Here is a 27,034-nt window from a genome sequence, read left to right as displayed (position 1 = left end):
TGACCTGCCATCTGCATAGCTCTGGTTTGGCAGAAGGAGAGAATACTGGGAGTGGTGGAATTGTTTGGATTTTTATACTTCTGCTTTTTATTTTGGAAAGCTGTGCAGAAAAAAATTCAACAAAATGTTGCTTTGAAAAGTAAAAATCAAATCTTAAGCATTAAAAAATTCATATTAACAATTAGCTCAGAAGATGGGAGGGGAGAAGGCCAAGAACGGAGGAAAAGTCAGGCAGACAGCTGGCCTCTGGAGTGAAGGCCATTTCCCTGAGCACGGTGCAGAGGAAGACAGGTGGTCAGAGGCAGTGCTCCCAGGCTCTCTTTGAAAATGCTGTGTCTTAGCTCTCTGAAGTCCAGCTGGCCAACTTCTCCAATGAGGCAGCAAGGGTGCTGGGAATCCTGTGCCTCCCAGTTCTCCTGGGAACACATCACCATTCTTTCAGCAGAAAGGGCGAATGGTAGTGAAAATGTGGACAGGTTTAAGTTGGCTTCAGAACAGGCGCACAGAAAAGGGTAATGAAGGCTGCTGCTTTCAGGGTAGGCATGTCCAGGCTCGTAGCAGCCTCTCTCTGGTCCCTTGGCAGTGACACTTCTATTGAGAGCATTTTTAGGTATATAGGGACCTGCTGCATAACTAACTCATGAATGAGTGGAGGTCCTGATGGGTCTAGGACACTGACTAGCTCCAGAGAGAGGAAATCAAGGGCTGCCTAGTCTTGGTGCCAATCCCTTGTCAAAGGTTCTCAGCCAAGTTCAGCTAGAGGAGCCATGATCACCAGTCCCTTACCACTGCATTAATTAAGATGGCCCTCACACTCCTGAGGAGGCTGTGAATGCTTCAGAGGCCTGGGGTCCCAGATATCACTATCAGGACCATTCCCTCCTGAGCCTCCATGATTGAAAGCCTCATAACCGAGTTTAGGAAGAGCCTGTTGTACATGGGGGAAGCTGGGCTCTGGGGTCAGCAGATCTGCCCGCTCTTCCCCTGCAGCAGGTCTGGGGGTTGGTGTGGAGGACAATCCAGCTCTGGGGCCAGGAAGCTAGATGCAGTTGTGCAGTCCCCATGCTCTGAATCCACTCCATCCAGGTCCTTGCTGCTGCACAGTGGCATTGATTCTAGTGCTGTCCCTGCATCCTTGGAGTTTTGCCTTCGTGGGGCCCAGAGGCAGCATCCCTTCCTGCAGCCATGGGTGGAAGCCTTGTTCCTCTGGCTCAGGCACACTTCTAGCATGTAGTAAATAGTCCAGAAGACACTGAAGCAGCCTACCAGCACAAGGGTCTGCAAAACCAAGCACTGGTGGGTTAGTGACAGGTCTAGCCCAGAAACACGAGCCCAGATAGCCTCTCTTTTCTTTTCTTTTCTTTTCTTTTCTTTTCTTTTCTTTTCTTTTCTTTTCTGTTCTGTTCTGTTCTGTTCTGTTTTGTTTGTTTTTTCAAGACAGGGTTTCTCTGTATAGCCCTGGCTGTCCTGGAACTCACTCTGTAGACCAGGCTGGCCTTGAACTCAGAAATCTGCCTGCCTCTGCCTCCCGAGTGCTGGGATTAAAGGCGTGCGCCACCACGCCCAGCTCAGCCTCTCTTTTCTGAGACCATGTTTCTCAACCCAACCCAACCACTGCCCTAACTTTCCTGATATAAAAGTACTTTCCTCTAGGAGGATGCTAACAGTGATGCTAGGGGCTCAGGTCCTCTAAATCTCTCACTTCCCATTTCATCTGCAGTTATACCAAGGAACAACATCCCCCCCACCCCCAAACACACACCCCAGGACAGTCCTGTCAGTTATACCCAGAGTCCCCATCTCTGTACCTTGAGTGTGTTAGGGGTAATGGTGTAGCCATCCTCCTCAGGGATTTTCAGCCCAGGTGGGCAAGGCAGGGTGAAGCCATCATGCAGGTATTTTCCACTCATAGCACTTTCTAAGAGACTACAGGACAAAAAGAGACAAGGATACACTACTAACTTATGGATACAGTACTTATGCCATCTGCCCCAACCTTGTAGCTGAAGAGAGTGAGGGGAGCCCCAAGGAGGAAGGGCTACCCAGCCCATGACTGTCTCCACTGGCCTAAGCCTGAAGCACAGCTGGCATTCAGAAGGAGGCTGGGCTTCCCCACTTCTCTTTCCTCTGATGGATGTACCTACCTTTGTCTGTCCTTGATGTCTACTGGACTCCACATGGAGCCATACAGGGTTAGCTGCCACTGCTGGAGGATGCCCATCTGGAGCGGCTCATCTCCTAGGGCAATAAGTAGGTAGGCATGAGCTGTGTACTGTTGGCCATGCATAACAATAGAGCCTGGCCCACCCAGCCACCCAAGGGAATCCAGACCATGTGGTCTGCCACAGTTTATGTCCCATAGACCCCCAAGGGTCCTGCAGAAGCACCTCACAGGGCATCCTAGGGACAGACAGGAAGGGCAGGGGAAAGCAGTGTTTTGCCTTTGCCTCCCATACTCTGGGGGTTCACCTGGACTTTTCCTTCTAAGGAAAACATGTCCTTCTATTAAAACAAAAGCTCCAAAGCTGCCAGTCAAGTGATACTATAGAATACTATACTGACTGGAGGCTGGGAAGGCTGGGCTCCATGTCCAGACTCCCCGTGTTGATACTGCAGTTATTGAATATTTTTGCTATTGTGACCCTCACTGCTACCAGGATCCTAAACAACTCACTTCAAGCTAAGGACCTCGGTTTTTCTAAAAAGCAAAATGGTGAAAATTTGTCCTGCCCTTACCTGCCTATCAGGACTGGCCGAAGGATGGTTATATGTGAAAGGGCTTGAAATGTGGTTTCAACAAGGAATTTTTGTTGCTATCCTGAGGAAAAATGGATCAGTCACTTCTCCAAGGATTATAGAGGCAGTATAAATGAGCAGTTTTACGGACAATGCCTACTTTTAGGAGAGGACATACTTATTGGCATGTACCATCTTCACCAACAGCAACCCTACCTATTACCCATGGAACACTTCCTGTGGGTAGTGAGACTCAAGGGGGACAAGGTAGTGTAAGACAGGAGGGCTCACCTACATCCCTGATAACCAGTCTGTAGACGCCTCTTGCTCTTTCCCCCCAGCACCGCACAGTAGAAAAGGTCCAGTCATTGAAGCCATTAGGATCCCTGGGGAAGAACAAAGAAAGGGCACATGGATGGCCTAGCATGGACAGCTGAAACTTATTCCAGAAACAGGAAAGGCACCAAAAGCATTTGGGACAGTGCCATTCTGTCCCTGGCATCTCAGGGTATGAGGAAGTTTTGTCCTGTGTAAAGGCCACTGGAGAAAACACAGGGCTGGAGATCCTAGAGATCTAAGTTTCTTTCCTCTCTCTTTTAGACAGGTCAAACCATAAAGCCCTGGCTGGTCTTCAACTTTTTTCCTCTTCCACCTAAGCAACTAAAGGACTGGGGTTATAGTATGTGCTGTTCTTTTTTCTGTATGGAGCCCAGCATGCTGAACAAGTGTCTACAACTGAGCTTATAACTTAGGCTGTTGGCTTTTGAAACTGAGTCTTACTAGAAAGTCCAGGCTGGTGTCAAACTCATAATCCTCTTGTCTTATCAGCCTCCCCAGTAGGGGGACTATAGCCACCACAGCACTACATTTAGTTTTCCACAGGATTAGGAAAAATGCATATAGAAGATAATGCCAAGTATGTTATAGACACTTGAATAAAGCATGGTCAATGGCTTCCAGCTGCTAAAGACAACCAGTGAGACGGCTTCAGTATCTGCTTGAAAAGACCCTTATGAAAAGAGGTTGGGAAGCTATGAGCAGGTGTACATACGAGTCCATGCTGCGGGGCGCGCCGATCAAAGACATCATGCCACTGGGACAAAACAGTTTCAGTTCTAAGCTGCCACGTCGTGGGTGAGTGATGGAGACTGTCACTGCCACATGTTCCAAGGTCTTCAGCCCCGACATCTCCAGGTCCGTCCTGCTGACTATAGGAAGTCAGGCTAGGCAGCTTGGAAACTAGCCCATAATCATGCCCTCAATTCATCCCAATATATAAAAAGGAACACAGGTTCTAAAGCCATATACAACATCAGTAGTACAATGTACTCTAGCAAATGGAATGCAGTGTTGTAGATCAGGGCCTAGCTAGAGAGACAATACGGTCAAGATGATATAAGAACTCCATCATTCATCCGCTCAAACCCATCTACTGTGCAACTCCTACATCTCAGGTACTGTACAAGATGAAGAGAATACAAAGAGAAGTATGCATAGCTCCTACTTGATATGGGGCATATCAGATGAGTTGAGGCACACAGCACTAAGATGTGCTAGGTACAGCACTGACTAGCAGAAGGTATTCTAGAAGGGAAGGGGCACTAAAAAGATAGAGGTAAATAGGCAATTTTCATTTATGAGAGACAATACAATAGTAATTTATAAAGCTGAAAAAGCTGATCTCAGAAAGATTTACACTACATAACTATACTTCCCAGGCATCAGGGATGTAAAAGGGGTTCATGTGGCCATAAGCAGGTCCTATGATAGCACATTTCAGGTCTTGACTGTGGTAGTGCTTACACAAGTACACACATCACAGAGCTATACACACACACACACACACACGCAAAACCAGTGAAGCTGATCATGTTCTATGGATTGTGCCAATACCAAGTACTTGGTTTTGATACCGTATTATAATTATTTGACACTAAAAATAAGGAAGGGGTACACAAGATTTCCTTGATCATTTTTCACATTTCTACATATCTATAATTATTTCAGAATAAAAGTGTTGAGGAGTGGGGAACTAACAAACTGGGAGACTCAACTAGGAACCAAGAAATCAGACTGCAGTGAGATATAATTCTCCTTAAATTATCTTTCCTTGCATTATTTTTTTCAACTCATAAGACAAAGTTTAGCAATCTTTTAAAAAATAATTTATTTTTATTTTATGTATAATGGTAACTACATATATGTCTATGTATGGGTGCTGTCACAGTAGTAACAGTCAGTTGTGAGTTCTGAGCTGCTATGTGGGTGCTGAGAATTGAATCTAGATCCTCTGGAAGAACAGTCAGTGCTGGCCTCGAACTCAAAAATCCACCTGCCTCTGCCTCCTAAGTGCTGGGATTAAAGGCATGCGCCACCACACCCGGCTCAGCCAGTGCTCTTAATTGCTGAGCCATCTCTCCAGCCCAATATCTTTTTTTTTTTTTCCTAAGATTTTATTTTGGGGCTGGAGAGATGGTCAGTGGTTAAGAGCATTGACTGCTCTTCCAGGGGTCCTGAATTCCATTCCCAGCAACCACATGGTGGCTCACAACCATCTGTGATGGGATCCAATGCTCTTATCTGGTGTGTGTGTGAAGACAGCTACAGTGTACTCATATACATAAGATAAATAAATAAACTTAAAAAAATATTTTTTATGTTTATGTGTACTGTATCTGCATGTACACCTGCATGCTAGAAGAGGGCGTCTCATTGCAGATCCCATTGCAGATGGCTGTGAGCCACCATGTGGTTGCAGGGAATTAAACTCAGAACCTCTGGAAAAACAGCCAGTGCTCTTAACCGCTGAGCCATCTCTCTAGCCCAAAGAGTGACATCTTAATTTTTCAGATAAGGAAGACAGAGAGGTGCTTGCTGAGAAATATGGGAAAGGGAAGCTAAGCTAAGAAAGATTTTACTTTGTTTTTGTTTTTTTAGATGTATTTATTTATTATATGTAAGTACACCGTAGCTGTCTTCAGACACACCAGAAGAGGGTGTCAGATCTCATTTTGGGTGGTTGTGAGCCACCATGTGGTTGCTGAGATTTGAACTCTGGACCTTCGGAAGAGCAGTCGGGTACTCTTACCCACTGAGCCATCTCACCAGTCCCCTTTTTTTGTTTTTGAGAGAGTGTTTCTCTCTGTAGTCCAGGCTGTCCTAGAACTCAGATCCACTTGCTTCTGCCTCCTGAGTGATGGCATGTGCTACCACCATGTAGCGTATGCTAAATCTTTAAAAAAAAAAAAAACAAAAAACCTAACACAAAAGAAAATAAAAGTCAAGCAATTATCCCTACTTTGCTTGATCCTTACAGTTTACTCTTTTTTGTTTTCTTTTCTTTTGTTTTGAGGCAAGGTCTCTTTATGTAGCCCTGGCTGTCCTGGAACTTACTGTTTGGATCAGGCTGTTCTGAAACTTGGAGATCTTCCTGCCTTTGCCTTCCAAATGCTGGAATTAAAAGCACATTACCACTATGCCTGGCTTATATTGACTTTTAAATGCTGTGGACAGAGACCTGGGGCAATGCATTTGGGTAAACTATTATTTCTGATAGAATTAAATAAGTTAATGCCTAAAATGGTCAACTACTTTGAATACCAGCTGGTTGAGTTTTTTGTCAACTTGAAACAAGATAAAGTCATTTAGGAAGAAGGAACCTCAACTAAAAAAATGTCCCTACCATACTGGCCTGTGGATTTCTTCATTGATGATTGATATGGGTAGGAGTGGGCAGTACCCTCTCTGTGCAGGTAGTCATGAACTGTATAAGAAACCAGGCCAGCCGGGCGTGGTGGCGCACGCCTTTAATCCCAGCACTCGGGAGGCAGAGGCAGGCGGATTTCTGAGTTCGAGGCCAGCCTGGTCTACAAAGTGAGCCCCAGGACAGCCAGGGCTATACAGAGAAACCCTGTCTCGAAAAAACAAAAAAAAAAAAAACAAAAACAAGAAACCAGGCCAAGTAAGCCATGGAGAACAAGCCAGTGAGCAGAGTTCCTTCATTGCCTCTTCAGTTCCTTCCATGATAGACTAATCTACAAGCTAAAATAAACCCTTTCTTTCACACATTGCTTCTGGCATGGTGTTTCAACAGCACCAGAAACCCTAAGAAACTGGTTGTCCTCATATCTGGAAGACACCAAGTTCTGTTTGCTTGTTTCCGTAATCTGGTGTAAGCTATGACAATATCTAGCCTTCCTATTTATTTCATGGGGAATCAATATAAGATTTAAGAGGAGGAATCAAGTATAGAAAAGGGAGCTGAAATCAAACACAGCAGCTCTGACAAGGGAGGAAACAGGATGGTAGTGGAGGAACAAGGAGCCATAGAATACAGCTCAAAAGACACTCATGGTTTTAGAGTTCAAGTACATAAAGAAAACAGGAACCTTGGGCAGGGAGGGAGGCAATAGAGGAGAATGGAGCACAGGGAATCACTGATAGCAGAGTAAGGCAGGGGCTAACCTATCTCTAGGATCAGTGCAGCAAGAAGGTTCAGCAGGATGGACTATAGACTAAAGGCACCACGAGTGTGCTGGGAATATAGTTTAGTAGTAGAGTACTGGCTAGCATGAAGAAGAACCTGGGTTCAATTACTACTAGGAAAGCAAGGAGGGGAGGGAGGAGGAAGGAAGGGAGGGAAGGAGAAAATACACACAGAGTCTTGAAGAAGGTAGGGACTTCAGCTAGAAGAGAAACAATGGTGGTCTGAAGTTGGGGAGGAAAGGAGAGCAGGACTTCACTTGGCAGAGGATTAGCTGGCATACTTGGACAGCACACAAAGCACGGGTGCAAGGGAGCATTCTGGAATCTTACAGATTCTCCAGTGAGGAAACTTCCCAGCAAAGCCCACTCTCTCTTTCTACTTGTTAGGGACTTCAGACTCAGGTGTGAGCTTCTTCTCCCTCACTTCCATTGGGAAAAAATGCAAGCCTGTTTTGCTCTTGAGTTACTCTGCTCAACATGCTTGCCTAGAAACATGTAGATGGTTAAAATAAAAATTCACTATGACTGAATGCAATTGGGAGGCAGAGGCAAGTGGACTTGAGTTCGAGGCCAGCCTGGTCTACAGGACAAGTTCCAGGGCAGCCATGCAGCAGGGGCTACAAAGGGAAACCTGTCTTAAAAAAGAGAGAGAGCCGGGCATGGTGGTGCACGCCTTTAATCCCAGCACTTGGGAGGCAGAGGCAGGCGGATTTCTGAGTTCGAGGCCAGCCTGGTCTACAAAGTGAGTTCCAGGACAGCCAGAGCTATACAGAGAAACTCTGTCTCGAAAAACTCAAAAAAAAAAAAAAAAAAAAAAAAAAAGAGAGAGTGAGAGAAAAAAAAAAAGTTTACTTCCTATCCCACTAGCTATCAATGAAATATTTGCTGCACACATCTGGACATCTCCATTACAGCTAAAATTCCTGGTTAACAATGCTCTGGATCCTTTAAGGTTATTTCAACTCTTCTGCTACTGTCTGGATACTCAGTTCCTTCTGCCTGTCTTTCTCTCTTTTTAAAAACAGAGCCTCTCTCTGTAGTTCTGGCTGTTCTGAAACTTACTACATAAATCAAGATGAACTTGCAGTCATCTTCCTGTCCTGATGCCTGAGTGCTAGTACTACAAACAGCTGTCATCATGCTCAGCTTCCCTCTGTCTCCTAAAATGTTTGCTCCCAGCCCTCAACCTACAGTCAGCCTGATCTTGCTTGAAGACTATGACTGGCTCTAGAGGATAGGGTCTGGCCTGTCTGTGCTGTAAGTTCTACAGTGTGTCTGGAATAACTGTGGCTGTCTGGACCATCTAGGATTGATTGTAGAGGGTGGGGCATCTAGACTGGGGCTGCGTTGCTCAGTTCTGTACCATGTGAATTTCACTCCTTTGATGGCCAAGCCAGCCTTTCAGGCTCACCCTTTCTTTCTGTTTTGTTCTATCTATTGAGGGCTGAATGTACTAAGGGCAAAAAACCTCTTTCCCTGGCTTCTGACATGGACGACCTGCTTGCCACTCCCACCCCTGTATTCTGCCCTCTTCACTTCTCTTTAGTGCTTTCTAGGGACCAACAGGCAATTGCCAGCTGCCCAATACCTATGGCAGGGCACTTTAAGGGGCCACATTCCCTGGATAATGGGAAGCAGAGGATAACAAAGCTGGTGAAGTCTCTGACCCTGAGAAGTTCACTTGCTCATCTGACAGAAGTGAGAGGAAACAGCCTTGAATAAAGGCCAAAAGGCCCACAATCCCCAAGACAGTGTATAAAGGCCAGGGGCTTCCCAAAACCACATTCCTGGATGTTTTCTACCCTTCCTATGACAGCATGCTGTTCATGGAAAAATGCGTTCCCTAGGCCTCGTCTCCTTCCACACATAGGGACACTAACAGGAGTGAGATATGCTTAGGGAGAGAAGTGTTCATGAAGAAAGGCTTGCCCTATCCTCCCACTCAAGGTCCCTTCTTTGGTCATTCTTCTAGACCCCATGTCTCTGGTCTGGGCACTTTCAAGGGACACAGGAAAAATAAGTACAGAGTTCTGATATCAGCATGGTGCGCATATACACCTCAGTTTTTACAAAGTAGCAAATAACTCTGGTTGTCAACATTTCTCAAGGTTGAAAAATTGACCCATGGGACTAAGGATAGGAACATCTGAGAAATGTGCAGATAGAGAAGCTGGGGTGTAGCTTAGGGGTAGAGTATGCGTGCTTAGGATGTATGAGGCATCGGGTTTTTTCACAAGCACCAAAACAATAAGAACAATGCAGGCTGCACAAAACATCTGAATCCAGCTTCCCATCTCACTTGGGAGGGTTTCCACCTCTGGGTTTAACATAGATAGAGCACACCCCTTGGGTCAGAAGGTGCCCTGCACTCCTTCACAGACAGACCCACCCTGTGATGGCAAGCAGAGAGGAAAGAGCAACAGCACAGTAGCAACTGTAGCCTAGGGAACCTGTGCTTGTGCTTCTGCCCCACCCCTTAGAGATGGCATCTGGCTTTCTCTGGAGGAAATTAAGAACCAAACACTCATTCCTCTCCTTCATGCTGGGGCCTCTGTGCTGGATAGGGCTGTTTGGCAAGATCTTAGCATGAAAGTCACAGGAACTTCTTTCAACCCCTGCAGAGGCTCCCGAAGCCCCACTCCCACTCAGCCCACTGCCTTCCTAGCCCATTGCTTACAGCTCCTTCTTACTATGAGGAACTCAGGAGAAAGGTCTTGTTAAGCAGCCAGAGGCCAGCCAACTCAGAAGCAGCAACATGCCCTAAAATGGTCAAAGAAAACTCCACAGGTTTGGCTACAGCTCAAGCTACTGAAGGAAGGGGGAGAACTGGGCAGGGAGGATGAGCTTAGCTTAGCTTCCCCATCACCCGCCTCAAGCCTGGACCTGACATTAACCCCTTGTGCTGAAGGCTTACCATTCCATAGCACCTCCAGAGAGTGGGGGGACCGAGGAACAGCCTTATTTTCTTTCAGCATGGGGCTGACATAGGAGGCTAAGTAAGGGACCGATGTCCAGATCTGCTCAAAGAAAAGTAGGGGACAGCAATTAACAAACAAAACTCATTGTAATCTTACACACACACACTCATGCAGAGACTCAGTAAGCTCTCTAAGGTCTAACCCTCTAGCTTTTCTATCATCATACTCTTTCACTTGAGGTTCCTTCTGTACCCCAAATGTTCCTGAGAAGAACAAGTTAAGAACTTAGAGGAAACAGCCAAGGTCTGAAGGGAAGGAAACCAGAAGCACTGAAAGCCCCAGAGTCCAATCAAGTTCTCCTTACACTACTAACAACTTGGGAACTTCAACTTCCCACTGATAAGATGGCTATTAGCCAGAATAAGGGTTAAAGTGGTCAAGTACCAATAAAATGCCAGGCAATGTTTAGGCATTGGTACCTTCCCTCAGTTTCTCTATACAGGGTATCCTGCTGGCTAACACCTGGTTCACCTTGGCTGCATTGACAAGTCTCCAAGCGTTGAGCAGGCCGAAACCATGCTGATGGCTGTGGCTGAAGCCAGCCTCATTGGTGAGCCAGTCTGCATGATGATCTTCATACTGAAAGAATAAAAGCCTTGGTGAATCTCTAGCATTGCCTGACTTTCTTCTCCCACTGAGGCCGCTAGGAATGGAGTCCCTCAAAAAAGGTAAAAAAAAAAGTCAAAACTCCATGAGTGACTTGCTTCCCTAGAGGGACTCCAGAGGACCAGCTCCCAAGTGAGAGTGCCTTGCCACAGCTCATCTTGGGGGTCTGTCCTCACACCCATGCTGTACACATCCCACCCTGAGACATTTGGAAAGTTTTGAGTCTGGAGTCTCCTGACAGCCCAGCCATGGAGTGGGGTGGGCTGGGCACTGCTGTCAGCTCTCACCTGGGTGGCTGTGAAGACAATTATGTGCTGTACATCCCGCCATGTGAGGCAGGGCCGCACCTGCAGCATGAGGGCTATCATGCCAGCTGCTAGAGGAGCTGCAGCTGAGGTTCCTGTGTGGCCTTCAGTGCAGCCAGTGCCCTTCTGAAGGTCCCAGTCAGTGGTCACCTGCAAGGTGGAATAAGGAGTGGGAGGAATTAGACACTGGAAGAAAAGAATGAGACAGTCCTCAAACAAGTCTCTCAGGTGGCCCTCTCCTCTAACTTTCCTTATGACAGAGGCCCAGGCACAGGAAACCCTTACCCCTCCATCCATCTCTAGATGATGGAAACTGAAGAGTGACCTTGGGGGCACAGCTGTAAGGAAAGGAGATAATGGATGTGAGAAGATGTGGGTTACACATAAGTTTCTTGGTTCCTGCTCCTCTAATTTTTTTATCATTTCATTCCTAAACTCTCTTTCTCAACTCACATAACACAGCTAGCCGGGAGTGGCTACAGCTATACTGGGCTCCGGCTGGAGCTGGGAGAGGAACCGTGAGAATGTAGGGTACAAGTTCCCTAAGATTACTTATTACAACCTTCCCTTGAAGCCTACTGCAGTTTCAGTATCTACATGGACTGTCTGCCAGGCAATACTGGCCACTGGACAAGCTGCTTTCCTGCTCTGGGTGGTGTTTTGGTTGGGTGTCTGTGAGCTCCTCTTTCCTACCCATGTCTCTCAGATGAGACATTAAAGCTGGGAGAAGACAGTATCTGTTTGGCATCAAGGTCATGCCCCATCAACACAAGTGTATCAAAAAGGTTTAACAGGACTTGCCCAGCTAAACTTTTTGATAAAGCCAGTGAAGGCTAGTTTTTTTTTTTTTTTTTTTCCTTTCAAACTTCTCTCCTGGGTCAGACACCAGGGTGCCAACTTCTTCCAAGAGCTGCCTTCTCCATTGCTTCCTCCACCCCCACCCCATCCCAGCTGTTACTGCAGCTACCAAGAGAAGTAATTTTCACCCAGACACTGTGCTCTCCTAAAAGAAAGGGAAAAACACTCCACGCTGTAGACTCAACCAGAGAGGAAGCCTGACTGGTGCCAGGGAACAGATTGATTTTTTCCTGTTAAGGACACAGCCTCACACAGTGATAGCCTAGAGTACAGATGCAAAGTCTGCCAACTTGCCCATAATGGCAAGAACATCACACAGCGCAAGGAAAATCTAGGGAAGCTCCCTGGGCTAGAAGCCAGATGGTGGGAAGCCTATTCCCCTGGCCCTTCTCCTCAGAGACAGCTCCATGCAGCTGCCTGGCCACACAACAGGAGGTTGCCAAGGCAAGGGCATTCCAAAGATGGGAACTTGGCTGAATAAACTCCCTTTACAAATCTGGATAAATTACAGTTCAGATGGAAGGTGGGGTGAGGGTGAGAAACCGAGTTGAGTTGGGAGTGGCAAAGCTAGGCTGTGTAGAGCAACAGTGACAATTTCCCTGCAGAGCCTTGTTAGGTCCCTTGCAGGGGGTCACATAACTCTGCCAGGTGGTAAGGAGTAGGCACTTGTTCTTCTAACAGGCTAGTATCACCCCAAGTTGCGGGCAAACTTTTTCCTTTTCACTTTAGTCTATCCCTTCTCTCTCCTCCCTGGGGTGAGGGTCAACTGGCACAGAGCCTCAGAACAATGTGTTGACCAGAAGTCATTTTCTGGCATAACAAGTTCATTTTGTAAGATGAACTTGACCCTGTGTGAAGATGAAGCTACTTAATTCCCAGTAACCTCAGGAACAACCTAACTGGCCACTGGCAAATGCTGACAAGCATCTGGCTCCTGCCCAGCTCTGGCCTGGACCATCCCATTCTTTTTTTTTTTTTTTTTTTAGTTTTTCAAGACAGGGTTTCTCTGTGTAGCCCTGGCTGTCCTAGAACTCACTCTGTAGACCAGGCTGGCCTGGAACTCAAGGCCACCTGCCTCTGCCTCCAAGTGCTGGGATTAAAGGCGTGCGCCACCACCGGTCGGAGCATCCTATTCTTACTAGACACGTAAGGGTGACTGCTATGGGTCCAGAGGCTTGACTTCCCTAGGCTGGGCTTTCCTGAGTCCTTCAAGGGTTGTGTGGGCTACAGAAGTTCTCCATTCCCCTGTTGCCTCTCAGGCACATACCTTTAATTCCAGCACTTGGGAGGCAGAGACAGGCGGATCTCTGAGTTCGAGGCCAGCCTGGTCTACAGAGTGAGTTCTAGGACAGCCAGGGCTACACAGAGAAACCCTGTCTTGAAAAAGAAAAACAAAACCAAACTCCCCACTAATGCAGGAGGATCAGGAATTAAGGGATCCTCAGCTACATAGTGACTTGGAGGCAGCCTAGGTTATAAGACCCTTTCTCAAAGAATGAGGTGAAAAAACAGCTGTTTTACCAGGTATGGTGCATCCCACCTGTAATCTCAACTCATGGAGGCCAAGGCAGGAAGATGGCTAATAAATTCAAAGCCACTTTGAACAATATTATGAGTTCCAAGCCTGGCGGGCTACAGAGTGAGTCCTTGTCTTAAACCACCCCTGTCCACCACCACCCCGACTACCACATGGGAAGGGTCCCAGAAGTACTCACAATGCTCCGCAGCATCTTGTCTCCACCACTGAAGGTGACCGCCAGCATGGAGGCACACTCCTCTGCATAAAAAGGCATCCGTCCCTCCTCATCCACAGCTCCTGGCACAGAAAAGCAAGACAAGAGCTCACATAAGAAGTGGATTCTATAGCTAGCACCTAATACCAAAGTTGTCTTCATCATGAAGGGATGAGCTCAAAAAATAACCACAGCTTCATCTGTATGTGGGCGGGTAGCCTCAAATGGCAGAGGGAATTCTTGCATTACACCACTCTTCCCATAGGCTTCAGGCATCTCTGTACTTAGTCTCTTGTCTTCAATATGTACTAAGATCTACTGTGAGTCATACATATGAGATATTAGAGCCATGTGGAAAAGGCCACATCCTGGAAGGCGTAGGAAGGATGCAGTATGCAGTGGTAGAGAAGGGCAGGGACAGTTCCTTGTGATCTAAGGAGTCAGAATGAGGCTGATGTCAAGAAGCCTATAGTTATGTAGGATGTCGAGTAAATAAATAATAATAAAAAGTGAAATGATAAACTTTATAATTGGGAGTGTAAGACAGAATTCCTTAATTCAGGTTAAAAGGAAGCCAGAGGCAGCTTCAAGAGAGTGGCCATGGAAAGAGACCAAAGTGGAGCTCAAACCTGTCATAATGGTAGTGAAGACAGGTGGGTGATTTCTGGGAAATGGTTTAACATGTCCCAGAGAAACCCTGAGAGCTCCAAAGAGCTGGGCTAGTACTGTTCCTCAAGAGATGATCCTGATTACACATTTAGAGAGACAGAATGAAGCAATGCAGCAAGACACAAACCACACCCGGTGACCCCATGCCCATGGAATCTCTATACCACTACCTATGGTGACAGTGTAGATGGAGTTGGCATAGCCATCATAGTTGCAGTTGTCATTGTGCTGGCCCCCATTACCACTGGCAACCACAAAGATACTTCCAAAGCCTTGGCGACCAGCCATCACTCCATGTTGTAAGGCAGCCTGAAGAACAAAAATGTCAGGCTATTAGTCAAGCAGCTAATAGAAAAACCTGTACCCATTGAACCAGCCATCCTCTCTTCCTGCTTCTAGAAAGAAAGACAAGGGTGAGGCCCTGGACAAGGGGGAAAGAGATTTATACACACATACATAAAGTGGGGAGAAAGCTAAGACTTAACAGTGTTTGGGCTAGAGAGATGGCTTAGCAGTTAAGAACACTGGCTGTTCTTCAGAGGGCCCAAGTTCAATTCTCAGAATACATATGACAGCTCACAACTGTCTGTAACTCTAGTTCCAGGAGATCTGACACCCTCACATAGATATACATGCAGGGAAAATACCACTGCATATAAAAATCAATAAATCTAAAAAACTTAAACCCCAACCCCCCCAAAAACCAATAGTCTTTGACAGACATGTTCTGCTTATCAGATAACTGAGCAGGGTGAGGAACAGAAACCCAGAGTGAGATCCAAAAGAAACAAGCTGGAAGTTATTCCATTCCTTCTCTGAGCACCAGGGTCCTACAGGCCCCCATTCCAAGTGAGGCACACAATATTTCTTGACAGGATGAATGGCACAGCTATGCTAAATGGAGTAAGTTGGGCACTATAATAAAGGCAGGATGGGAAGAGGGTTTGATTGATGACTCTTCTAAAACTGAGTAAAGAGGGTCCCAAGGGGTCCCTAGACTCCATGCTCCTCAGTTACCTTTCCGAGCTGATGAGGACCATCCACTGTCTTCCCATCATCATCTGGGCCCCAGCTGTTGAGATATGCAAAGGGAAGAGTAGAGAACAATCTCCTTGTCTTCAGAGCCACTCACCTGCCTGCAGCTTTTGCTCTTCTCCCAAGGAACCCCATGATTAAAAGACACATGGTGCCAAGGGTCCATTTTCTTCCAAAGTAGAAAATGCAAGTATATGCTAAGGCTTTTCTTTATTTGGGAATGTCCCAATTTAGAATGACTTTATCTAGCCTCAGGTCCCAGGGAAGCAGAAGATACGTAGTGGAATAGGGACAGCGGCATCCTGTGATTTACAGAGCTACTACTAGGCTTGATAAAAGCTGCTCAGTTTTTGGATTTTTTTTTTTATTAATTAAAATTTATTTTATGTGCCTAAGTATTTTGCCTGAATGTATGTACAAGTTCAACATATTTGGAGTGCCCCTAGAGGCCAGGTTTCAGATTCCCTCAAACTGGAGTGACAGAAGGATGTAAACCATCATGTGGTTACTGGGAACTGAAACCAGGTCCTCTGTAAGAGCATCAAGCGCTCTCAGCCACCAAGCCATCTCTCTAGCTCCAAGGTTATTTTTGTTGTTGTTGTCACTGAGACAAGTATCTCTGTATAGCCCTGGCTGTCCTGGAACTCATGTAGACTAGGCTGTCCTTGAATTTAGAGATCCATCTGCCTCTGCCTTCTGAGATTAAAAATGTGTGCTGACACACCAGACAAATTCTTGGTTCTTAAATTGAGCAGGGCCTGTGAGATGCCTCAGGAGGTGAAAGTATATGCTATGAAAGCCGAGTGACTGACTGATCCCAGGGGCCCACATAAAGGGCTTATCTTCTGACCATGGGATTGGCACAATAGCACAATTACACCCCCCCCCCCCAAATCACAAGAGATTAAAGAGAATTTAAGAAACATACTGGTTAGGGGAAGAACAGGCTCTATCAATATGACAGGGGACATCCACCTTAAACTCCTCCTATCCAACTCCTAAACCAACAGCCTGAAGCTTCCAGTGCATCTGCAGGGGGCACTGAACTCAGTGCACTTTCTTCTATGAGCATTATGAGTTTACACAACAAATGCATGCATGCTGGGACATTCTTTTTGTGGCAAGTTTAAGACTGAGCACCCAGCGGCTGTGGAACTAGATAAATGAAGAAAAATGGCCTCGTTAGCTGAGTCTAACAAGGAACCCCTGCTAGGCTAGAGGCAGCCTGTTTCCCTATGCTTCTTTTTTCTTTTTTGAAAGATCTGTCCCAGAGACTTGAGTCTCTCACCTCCTCCCCTGCAGCTCACCTCTCCTTACCTGCAGCTGTAGATGTCATTGATTTGATAGTGCTTGTTGAACGCCACAGCCTCCATACTGTCAGTGAGTGGTCCATCCAGCACCCGGATACCTAGGTATTGAAGTTACACCAGCTCCTTACTGATGCTGGTCCCATAAGGAACTAGAAATAGTACACATTCCCCAAGTAGGGTGCCGGGTGGTAGGGTGGTATGTTCTTTAGCACTTTCGTGTATGCATATTTTTCACAGCTATATATGTAGGGGTGTGAATGCATTAGTGTGCATATGCATATGTGTCTGTAAGTGTGTGTGGTCGTCTATCTTGGATAGCATTCTTCAGAATACTTGTCTTTGACACAGAGCCTCTCGATGGGACTCAGGGACCCAACTAAGTTAGGCTGGCTACCCAGCAAGCCCCATGGATTCATCTGTCCCTGTGTTCTCAGTTCTGGGATTACAAGAAAATCCAATTGTTACTAGCTTTTTACATGGGTGCCAGGAATTGAACTCAGGTCTTCATGCTTGTCTGGCAAGCACTTTATCAACTACACACCAAACCCCTCTTTTGTACTTTGGATTTTTATACCATATACAAGTATTACTAGTTCAAAAAATGTTTTTTTGTTTACTTGTTTTTTGGGGGGGGACAGGGTTTCTCTGTGTAGTCCTGGTTCTCCTAGAACTCACATTATAGACCAGGCTGGCCTCGAACAAAAGATCTGCCTGTTTCTGCTTTCTGAGTGCTGGGATTAAAAGCATATGCCTACTTCTCAAATTCTGGGAATATGCCTGGCTTTCAAGTGTCTATTACTATCATGCTTGAACTCGGATCTAACGATCCTGAGAGGTGAGAAGCACTGGGTTAAAATATAGGTAATCTAAGATATCCTCTCTCACCTTGGCACATCATGTGGAACCTCTAGCTCAGTGACTGACACAATAGAGAAATGAAGTAAATAGCATTCGCCCCTTTGCTACCCAAGTGCTGCTCAAACTCTTTCTCTAAGATGGAGTGAGTGGGTCACTTTGTGGTGCAAGGTTAAGAACAAATGGGGATTTGCAGAGTGCTGAGGCCCCCTGCTGGAAAAGACCAGGGTGACAGCCAGCCTGTAGAGACCATAGGCTCCCAGGATTCAGGAGTGCCCATCCTTTTCTCTTGACCCACAAGACTGGGAGATGAGGAACCATAAAACTACCTCTCTTAAAAGCCAGACAACTAAGCTCTCTTAAGAGAATGGAGAGCAGGGACTGGAGCGGTGGGGCTGAGAGAGCAGCCTCCATAGATGTGGAGTTGTGGAAGGCAAACTATGAGGAGGCACTTGATAACATATGAAAACAGCAGCAGAGCAGTCAACTCGAAGGAAGAGTCAGTGGTGAGCAGAGACATGATCAGAAACAGAAGAGAGACTTGAGCAGGGGCAGCCTGGGACCTATAGCCCACAGTATGAGCCTTTGTACACTTCCCTGTTTTCTACTGTACAATAAATACTGTTGTTAAAAGCCCATGTGACATACCACAGCCCTGAAAAGTCAATGAGCTAATTACCTTGCTATGCTCTTACTCCTCACTTTAGGCTACAAACACTGAGGGTATGAAAACGAAACTTCAGAATGGGGAAGGTAGAGAATGATCACTGTGTCCCATGAGCTTCCCAGGGATAAGGAGAAGCATGAGTTACCTGCTATTCGGCTCCCGTAGGCCACACCCACTGCACAGAAGCTGTTGTTGGGCACAGCTGCAATTTCTCCTGCACACCGGGTCCCATGGTGGTTACCATTCTCCTCATCAGGGTGGGGCATGGGATCTGGGTCATTAGAGTTGAGGTCATAGCTTCCCTCTGGACACTGAAACATTGAAGGGTCAACAAATGGTTACTTACTGGTTAGAAGGAGTCAGTTCCTAAACATCAGGGAGAACAGGAACTGGAAGTTTCCACTCCCAAATCAGGGTAGCACACCCCCACTGCCTCGAGCAAACCAAGGTTATAAGGTAAGAGCCAAGGACACTGGAGGGAAGCTGAGAGGGCAGGGTTGTTTGTTTTGTTTTGTTTGTTTTTAATCAAGAGTCTCTCTTGGCTGGTATAGTACTATGTCTGCTGCTTGGGGGGAGCCCGGGGTAAAAGATTTCAGACTTTCTAAAGGTCACACCTTAGCCAGAGGTTTTCAGAACCTCTAAAGAGAAAGTAGTTGCCTATAGGGCCACTCCCTGCTCCCCTCCCAGGAAAGCAGCAACAACAGGATGCAGGAATTAATGCTATAGACCAAAGTCAACTTCTGGGCCTTAACTGCAAGTCTGGAAAGCTGACTGAGAAAGGAGGCAGAGCACTATCCCCTCCCAGGCTGTCTGCTTTGGCTCAGTGCCTTCTAGGAAAGGGAACAAAAGGGAAGGAGCAGGGTGGCAGCAGGGCTCACTTCAGGTCACTCACGTAGTTGGGTGCGATGTCCTGGACGGTGTGTTCCACTCCGTCATCCACCACCACCACTGTTACCCCTCGCCCAGTTACATTTCGCTCCCACACACCTGTCACATTGATGTCTCTTCCTGGGCTCCGCCGATTATTCTGTAGAAGACAGAAATCAACCGACATATAGCTCAGTCCAGAGAGACAAGTTAAAGCTACCCCTTTCCTTGGCTTTTACTAAAGAGCCAAACAGAGGCTACAGAGCAACAGGTTAGTGGGGAACAGAGTCCAGATGGGCACACGAGAGTCCTGTCCCTCCGATGGATTCTTGGTCTCACTTGTGGGCAACTCAAGGACAAAGTGGTAGCTAGGGCTAATTGGTAATTATTATGCAGTAAAGTTTGCAATCAGCCAATACACAACAGGGTTCCCATGAGTAAAACACTTTTCTAACTGTTTCACATACACACTTACTTGTTTTAACAGTCACTCCATGAAATATGCACTGCTACAACCTCCATTTTACAGGTGGGGCACAGAGAGGTGGAACAGTTCAGCCAAAGGTACATGCTAGAAAGTGGAAGGCTAGAACAGGAGTGCAGTAGACTAGCTGCAGTTGAGTGCATACACCCTCAGCACTGCCTTGCTCTTCACAGCAGACAGGGAAGGTATGGACTAAGAATAAACTATATTCCCAATCCACAGACATGCCCCCTTCAGTATAAGTACAGGGCAGTGGGAGAAAGCCTCAGTTAAAAGCACACTAGAGAAGGCCCTGTCTATCTGAGGCTGTACTTACCAGGTGCCACTGTTGAGGGTACTTGGGATCATTGAAGTGGATACTGCGCTTGGCCCTCTTCAGCAGCGTTTGCTCCGAGTGCCAGCGCACAGCTTCATGCCTGGCTAACACAGCCTCTGCCTGATGCCGCATGGCCTCCACCTCCATGGCTTGCCTATGCCCAGCAGGCTGGACAAAGAGGTAGTGCCCCTGGAGTTCTCCAATGCGCCCAGCATTCACAAGCCCTGCTGCCTGGGCCACAGCATTTGCCTGTTGCGTCAGACTTTCTTCCTTCCTCTCACCTTCTAGGCTGTCCAGATGTACGGCCCAGCTTAGTCCCCCTGTGCCCAAGATGTCAAGCCCACCTGCCTCTGATAGGCCCATGACCTGGGGGACCAGAAAGAAGATGGCTAATTCCAGCCAGAGGCAGATGGGCAGGCCCAGGTGGGCATCCAAGTGTGGGACTTTCTGCCTCCCTTTCGGCATCAGAACAGCAGGCTGCAAACAAAGGGAAAAGAATCAGCAAAAAAAAGGCCAGCAGCTATAGGAAACTCAGAGAGTGACTAGGTCCACCAGTGTGTTCCCCTTGGGAAGCCCAACACACCTCTTTCAAGTGACTAGTCACTTGATATTCATAGTCTCTTTCCCTCCCCTACCAAGTACATTTGTCCCTAAGCAAAATGTTAACCCCCAGGTAGAGTATGAGCCAGGGCTAACCCCAGTGGATGACTCCTACAGCACAATGGCCCATCCCTTGGTGCCCCCAATAGCCTGGCATCATCCAGGTGCTTGCTTTGGGCTGCTCATTCAGTTACTCCAAGTACATATCACTCCCATGACTGACAATATCAGGACCCCCCTACCACCACCACCACCACCTCCTCCTCCTCCTCCTCCTTCTCTTCCTCCTTCTTTTTTAAAAACATGATCTCACTATGTAGCTCTCTCTGGCTGTCCTGGAACTCATTATGTAGACCATCAGGCTGGCCTCAAATTCACAGAGATCCACCTGTGTCACCTGGGATTACAGGCATGAGCCATCACACCCAGCTCTATCTCCCTCTTATTTACAGACAACATAAGTCTTTTTCCCAGTGGACTTCTATCTCCCATTGTGGAGCCATTCCTACCTGGGCTCTCTGTGAAGTTTAGGTCCTGGCCTGGGTAACCATACCACACTCATCTTGTGAAAATGGAGGGAGATGTCACCTTCACTGTGAGCAGTGTCGACTGGGAACACAGCTGCAGACCTGTGGACCCCAAGTACAGAAACAACAACAAAAAGGTGTCCCACCAAAGCCAGCAAAGCAGAAACTAAGGTGAAGGCCAGGCCTGACCAGTGACCAGTGTTTTTTTTTTTTTTTTTTTTTTTGGTTTTTCGAGACAGGGTTTCTCTGTGTAGTCGTGGCTGTCCTGGAACTCACTCTGTAGCCCAGGCTGGCCTCGAACTCAGAAATCCGCCTGCCTCTGCCTCCCGAGTGCTGGGATTAAAGGCGTGCGCCACCACGCCCGGCTCACCCAGTGACCAGTGTTAAATGTCATTTCCAGGGATCTAAAACAGGCCACAGACTAGGAGACATTCATCACAATAAGGCCACACCAATACAGAACCCAGATACCCCACTTCTTAACCTATCATGTCATTTTCATTTGCTTCTTTAAGGGCTTAGCAAGACCTAACTGTTAGCATCTCCCATTACCAGGAAATCCAGCCCCTTGAAGTCCAGATAGGACAATCAGGGAGAAAGCCAGATAATGGAAATAAAATATAGCAGGTATAAATGCATGTGGGTAACTGGGAGAGAGCAAATGACTGGCAAGAAGGACTAAGGAGCTGGCCCAGTCTCACCAAGTTGGATTTGCAGTGAGAGCACAGGCTCCAGCCCTGTCTTCAACCACTCAAAGGGGAAAAAACCCACCAAATTAGAACTTTCAAGCAACTGTGGGGGCAGGAACAAGGCGCATGTGGGGTCTTGAGCTCATTTAAAACTCACTACTGTCTACGGAGCCCACACTGCAGCAGTCTTGGTGTCCAGACATACACTCAGATGGTACCGACTTAAAACATTCTGGAAAGACTGTTTTACCAAAGACTCCTTGGACCTCCCTTCCTCTGTATACCAGGCTGGCCTGGAACTCAAGAGACCAGCCTGCTTCCGCTTCCAGAGTGCTGGGATAACAAAGGTGTGTGCCACCAACACCCAGCTTAAACAAGCTTTCTTTATATAATAAAGGTTGGCTGGGAACTCTTGCTTCCACCCCTTTACTGCTGTTATTATAGGTGTGGGCCACCATGCCCTTAAGTTCCATGGCATCTTTCCTATTACATTCTTCCTGCCCCTGGGGCTGCTTCAATTTGTCCCAAGATACCCAGATGTCTTCCCTAGTCTGCATATAAGTAAATCCAGAGTCTGGTTCGATAGCAACCATCCACTCAGGCAGGCTCCTACAATCTCTGTAGGTTCCAACAGAGATTTCTGGAAGAGGAACCGAGCTTTTTTTTTTTTTTTTTCCTCCCTGTGGTCCAGGGGCACAGCAGCACTTATTCTCAGGCCTCTGAGCAAGAAATCTTAAGCACTTTCTGAAAATAGACCCCCATCACCCTCAACTAAGGTAGAAGGGCACCTTTCCTGCTCAAGATTCTGCTCTTAAACCACCGTCCTTCAAGCCCCGTCTCCCCGCTCACAGGAACCAGGGTCTGTACAAAGAGTGAGTTTCCTGATGCCCCCACTCCCACGCGGACTCAGCTGCTCCGTGCAATGCGCCTCTCTCTCCTTAGGACCAATGCTGTCCGGAACCTACGACCCGGAGACCCGGTCCCTCTGGGGTCGCCCACGCCAGGACCCAAGGTGCCCTCAGCGAAGGACCTCCTCTGCAGACGCCGACCAGCCCCGGTCCATGACCCCCAGTATACCCGAGGTCCAGCCCCCCTACATTACTTCCCGACTCACCCACAGCCTCCGTTGCTACTGTCGCTGCTGCTGCTGCCGCCGCAGCCCCCACCCTGCGGAAACTCTCCGCTTCCCGGGAGCTGGAGGCGCCACTGACAGCGACATCACTTCCGCCCGGGGCCGCAGCCAATCAGCGGCTGGGCCTGCGGCCTCTTGACCAGCGGGCCGAGCTCCGGGCGCTCCTCCGACGCCCGCCGACGGCTTCTGTCACAGGCCCGTGAGGGTTGTGGGAGTTCCGGCGCTCCGAATCCTCGTGTCCTCCGCCACAGGACCCCCTCCGCCACAGGGCCCTCGTCCTTCATGGCGTCCTCTGTAAGGACCATCCCGGTTCCGACCTCTAAACACCCCTCGCGGCTCTTCTCCGTCGGACTGCCATAGCCTTGACTCTTCCCCATAAACTCCTCAGAGAGGCTCTCGCCTCCATCCGGCCGCCGTCTCTCTGGCCCGCGTGTCCCTCGGGCTCCGCTTGGGTCTCAGGGCTGGTCCCCTCAGCGGCTCCGTTGCCCGGTCGCTGCCCGCGCCTACCGCCAGAGGGCGCCGTCGGTGGCGGCCGCGCACCCCGCGGGTTCCGCTCCTCTCGCCGCCCCGGCCTCGCCCCCTTGCGCTCGCGCCGCCGGAAGTGGGAGGTGCCGCGCGCGGGCCGGCGCTCGACCCCTCCCCCAGGCTTGGCCGCCCCCTCCCCCGCTCCGCCCGCTCAGGTGCGTCCCTTCCCTCCCCCCCGCTTGGCTCCCCGGGGGCGCGGCGCGGGAGGTGTGTGCGGGGCGGCGCGCGCGGGTCTGGACAGCGGGACCAGGGGGGCGCGGCGGGGGAGGGGGGTGGCGGGGAGGGGGCGGCGGGGACAGGGGCGGGAGCCCGGCCTGGGAGTGGGACGGGAGCTGGCGGCCGGTGAGGACGGAGGGGAAGGGGTGGAGGTGGCGCTGGCCAGTGCCAGGGGCCAGCGTAGCGGCAGCTCCCTGTGAAGAGTGGCGGTGACCACCCGGCGCAGCTTCCCCCCATTGTCCCCTTCTGCGTCGCCGCCTGACTGGTGACCATCACTGGCTTGCGGGATTCCCTTGGGCACACTGGACTCTTGAGCCAGATGTGCGGCCCCCCACCCCCACCCCTCTCGTTTGGGGTTCTAGCTGCGGAGTTTCACGTATGACCCTTGCCCTAAGGTTTTCGTTTACCGGGCATCGGTGACCCAGACCTTGTTCCCTGTTGGAGGCAATGATCTCGACCCTATTGTAGGCAGACTGTTTGCATCGGAGATGCAATAATGGCGTTTCAGGGCCCATTTTCACCTAGGAGCTTTTTATTATGAGAGGAAACTGAGGCACTGAGCTGTGACTGTTGATTCAGCCTGACTCGGTATCTGCTCTTGTGCATTCTTCTGGGTTCAGAGGTATTCTATTCATGGGATGCTGTCAAAATAAAAGCAAGAATGGGAGCTAATCCTACTTTTACCACCTAGTTTTTCTTGTTACTATAGAAGGCCGAGTTTATTTTGCAGTAAAAAAGATGCTCTTAAAAATAAAAATGTAAAAAACTGTCTTCTTGGGTTCCCTTACTTGAGTTACCATGTTTTTCAACATCTCCCTTTTCTCCTGGAGTAACTGAGTAGTAGCCTGTTTTGACTCAATGGTAACTTGTTAGTGGGGCGTTGGCAGATACCAGACATTCCCATCTGTAGGAAAGGAATACTGTCAGGCTAAAAGACACCCCACAGAGATGGTCCAGGGTGACTTGTTCTTGGAAACACCTCACATAAACCCTATCACTTAAATTAATAGAGAATGCTTTGACTGCAACAGCCAAAAGGGATTTAAACATATTATTGATTCTTGGCCAAAAAGGTCAACTTTAATAAATGGAGGTAGGTATGTGGACCATTCAGAAAATTCTTATCAGATTATCGTCTGCTTGGAATGACTGCATTTCTGTCCAGAACTAAAGTAGTCTTTGCCTAGACTCCTTATGTTTATGTGTATGACGGCGCCTGAGGGCTAGTGCTGACTGGGACTTATGGCCGGAAGTGGCTTTTTTATTGCCCTCCTGCAGAATACTCTTTCTTAGGTGTTTGGAGGAACTGACACAGTGGGCATTGTGCAGAGGAAAGCTTTCAGCTTTGTCACTTGTGTCCTTTGGTTTGTTTCTGAATGTCCAGAGTGCAGATGGCGGCCTCTGAGGTAGCTGGCCTTGGGGCCGGTGCCCCAAGTCCTTCGGAATCTTCTGCTTTGTGTGCATCCAAGTCTGACGAATCTCTCCCAGATGGCCTAAGGTAACTTGCAGACTCTTGAGGAGAAAGCTTACTTGGGTAAGGGGCTTTTGGGATGGGCTTCTGAGCATCTCTTCTTTCCTCTTTGGAGGTCTAGTGACATTTCTGCAGATTAAGGTTTTTTCCCTCCTTCAGATTAATTTTTTTTTTTTTTAAGTAGAGACTGCTTGGTTTTTGTATGGTATCCTACATGTCAACTGATACTTAGGTAGGCATGCTAGGTTAAGACAGGTGTCAATACATCATAAATGTATATATTTCCTTGATTTATCCTACACCAACTCTTTGTTCATTTAACTGTTCTTGTGTGTCATGCTCATTTTTTTTTTCTTGTTTTAGACAAGGTCTCCCTTTGTAGCTCTGGCTGGCCTAAAATTCACTGTGTAGACCAGGCTTAACTCAAACTCAGAGCCATCCACCTCTGCTTCCTGATTACTGGGATTAAAGGGATAAACTACTATGTGTGTCCATACTCGTGTCTTTACAAATGATCATTTACTATATATTATGTGTGATGGGGTGGGGAGGTGTGTGTACATTTGGAGGCCAAGAGGACAGCTTAGTGGAGTTGCTACTTTCCTATTATGTGGGTTCTTGGCATCAAAATCACGTTACCAGGCATTTGTGGAAAACCCTTTTTCTCCAGAGCTATTTACTGATTTACAAGATACTTGGTTATATAGGTAGATATACAAAATACCAACATAATCACATATGTGTATCTATTCATATTTATATCTGTTAATATATCTTTTTTTTAAAGGTTTATTTATTTATTATATGTAAGTATACTATAGCTGTCTTCAGATGCTCTAGAAGAGGGTATCAGATCTCGTTACGGATGGTTGTGAGCCACCATGTGGTTTCTGGGATTTGAACTCAGGACCTTTGGAAGAGCAGTCAATGCTCTTAACCTCTAAGCCATCTCTCCAGCCCCCTATATCTGTTAATATATCTTAATGCTTACTGCTTCATATATATTATTCCTTTAATTAAAATGTATTCTTTTTTCTTCCATCCAAATTTGTTATATTATGTGAATTAATTTATTTTTTCTTCCTGAGACAGGGTCTCACTATGTCGCTCTCGTTGACCTGGAGCTGACTGTGTAGACAAAGCTGAACTTGAACTTACAGAGATCCATCTGATTCTGCCTCTCAAGTGTTTACATTTAGTGTTTGTGTGTAGCATACATGTCACAGTTTTCATGGGAAGATCAAGAAAATCTGGCAGAATTGGTTCTCGTCTCTCACCACGTGGATCCAGGGGAATCCCAAGTCAGGTGGCTAGGCTTGGTCGGCTAGTGCCTTTACACGCTGAGCCATTTCACTAGCTTCAAGACTCTTTGTTGCTGTTTGTTTTTGAGACAGTCTCTTGTAGCTCAGGCTGGCCTCAAATTCACTGTGTAGCCAAGTGTGTGGGATACCACACTTAGCTTTTTCCTCCAAAGTCTTGAAAGCAGGAGTTGTAATTACCTAGCTTTGCCTCTTAAGACTGTCTAATACACTGTTATGTGCAATATTGAATTAAATTGACTAGGGGACCGGGACCTAATATAATAGGTAACACTGTACCAACAGCTGTGCGTACATTAACATATTCAACCCTCATGCAAGCCCCAGAAGGCAGGTGTTAATGTTCCTATAACATGCAAGCCCCAGAAGGCAGGTATTAATGTTCCTATAACAGGTGAGGAAACAGACAGAGAGGTTAGTGACTTGCCCAAAGTTACAAAACTGTGTTGGACTCAGGATTTGAACTCATGAACTCTGACGTAAGAGTCAGTAGATATTTGTTTTTAAAATGAGATATTTGAGTCAGGCATGATGGAACATACCTGTAGCACCAGCACTTCTGGGTCCAAGACAGGGGAATGTGAAGTTCATATTCAGTTACCCTAGTTCAAAGCCAGTCTGAATTACATGTGACTTTGTCACTAAATAAGT

At 47.5% G+C, this 27,034-nt stretch overlaps 2 protein-coding genes across 8 annotated transcripts in view; one reads left to right on the top strand and one right to left on the bottom strand.

The window, feature by feature from the left end:
• Positions 1-664: 664 nt before the first annotated feature.
• Positions 665-22,954, bottom strand: Pcsk7 (proprotein convertase subtilisin/kexin type 7). The gene is made up of 17 exons (XM_021171832.3): positions 22,835-22,954; positions 21,014-21,133; positions 19,905-20,381; positions 19,130-19,264; positions 18,383-18,548; positions 16,723-16,813; positions 15,388-15,442; positions 14,541-14,679; positions 13,684-13,784; positions 11,093-11,260; positions 10,671-10,778; positions 10,136-10,238; positions 3,788-3,944; positions 3,028-3,122; positions 2,145-2,238; positions 1,809-1,926; positions 665-1,278 (listed from the first exon to the last, which is right to left on the bottom strand). Exons 3-17 carry the CDS (start codon positions 20,367-20,369, stop codon positions 961-963), a joined length of 2,313 nt encoding a protein of 770 aa, XP_021027491.1. The 5' UTR covers positions 20,370-20,381; positions 21,014-21,133; positions 22,835-22,954; the 3' UTR covers positions 665-960.
• Positions 22,955-22,977: 23 nt separating this feature from the next.
• Positions 22,978-27,034, top strand: part of Rnf214 (ring finger protein 214) — a 40,665-nt gene continuing 36,608 nt past the window's right edge. For 4 of the 7 annotated variants that reach the window (XM_029481068.2, XM_085844611.1, XM_021171836.3 and 1 more), the window contains exons 1-2: positions 23,453-23,532; positions 24,978-25,091. In XM_029481068.2, coding sequence (XP_029336928.1) covers positions 24,985-25,091 — 107 coding nt within the window. In that variant the 5' untranslated portion in view covers positions 23,453-23,532; positions 24,978-24,984. Of the gene's footprint in view, positions 23,147-23,452; positions 23,533-23,557; positions 23,585-24,977; positions 25,128-27,034 lie in introns of those variants that run through there. The other 3 variants (XM_021171838.3, XM_021171834.3, XM_029481065.2) reach the window with 3 other exon arrangements.

The sequence above is a fragment of the Mus caroli genome, unplaced genomic scaffold, assembly GCF_978045245.1.
Source record: "Mus caroli unplaced genomic scaffold, Mus_caroli_1 scaffold_11, whole genome shotgun sequence".
NCBI lineage: Eukaryota > Metazoa > Chordata > Mammalia > Rodentia > Muridae > Mus > Mus caroli.
Note: the sequence above shows the minus strand (reverse complement) of the source record. Positions and strands in the feature narration are given on the sequence as shown.

Coding starts and splice junctions, on each gene's coding strand:
- Pcsk7 (XM_021171832.3), bottom strand. CDS start 20,369: ATGCCGAAAGGGAGGCAGAAAGTCCCACACTTGGATGCCCACCTGGGC. Junction 13,785..14,540: donor CATCTACACTGTCACCATAG/GTAGTGGTATAG, acceptor TTTCTGTGCCAG/GAGCTGTGGATGAGGAGGGA. Junction 1,279..1,808: donor TTACCCCTAACACACTCAAG/GTACAGAGATGG, acceptor TTGGTTTTGCAG/ACCCTTGTGCTGGTAGGCTG.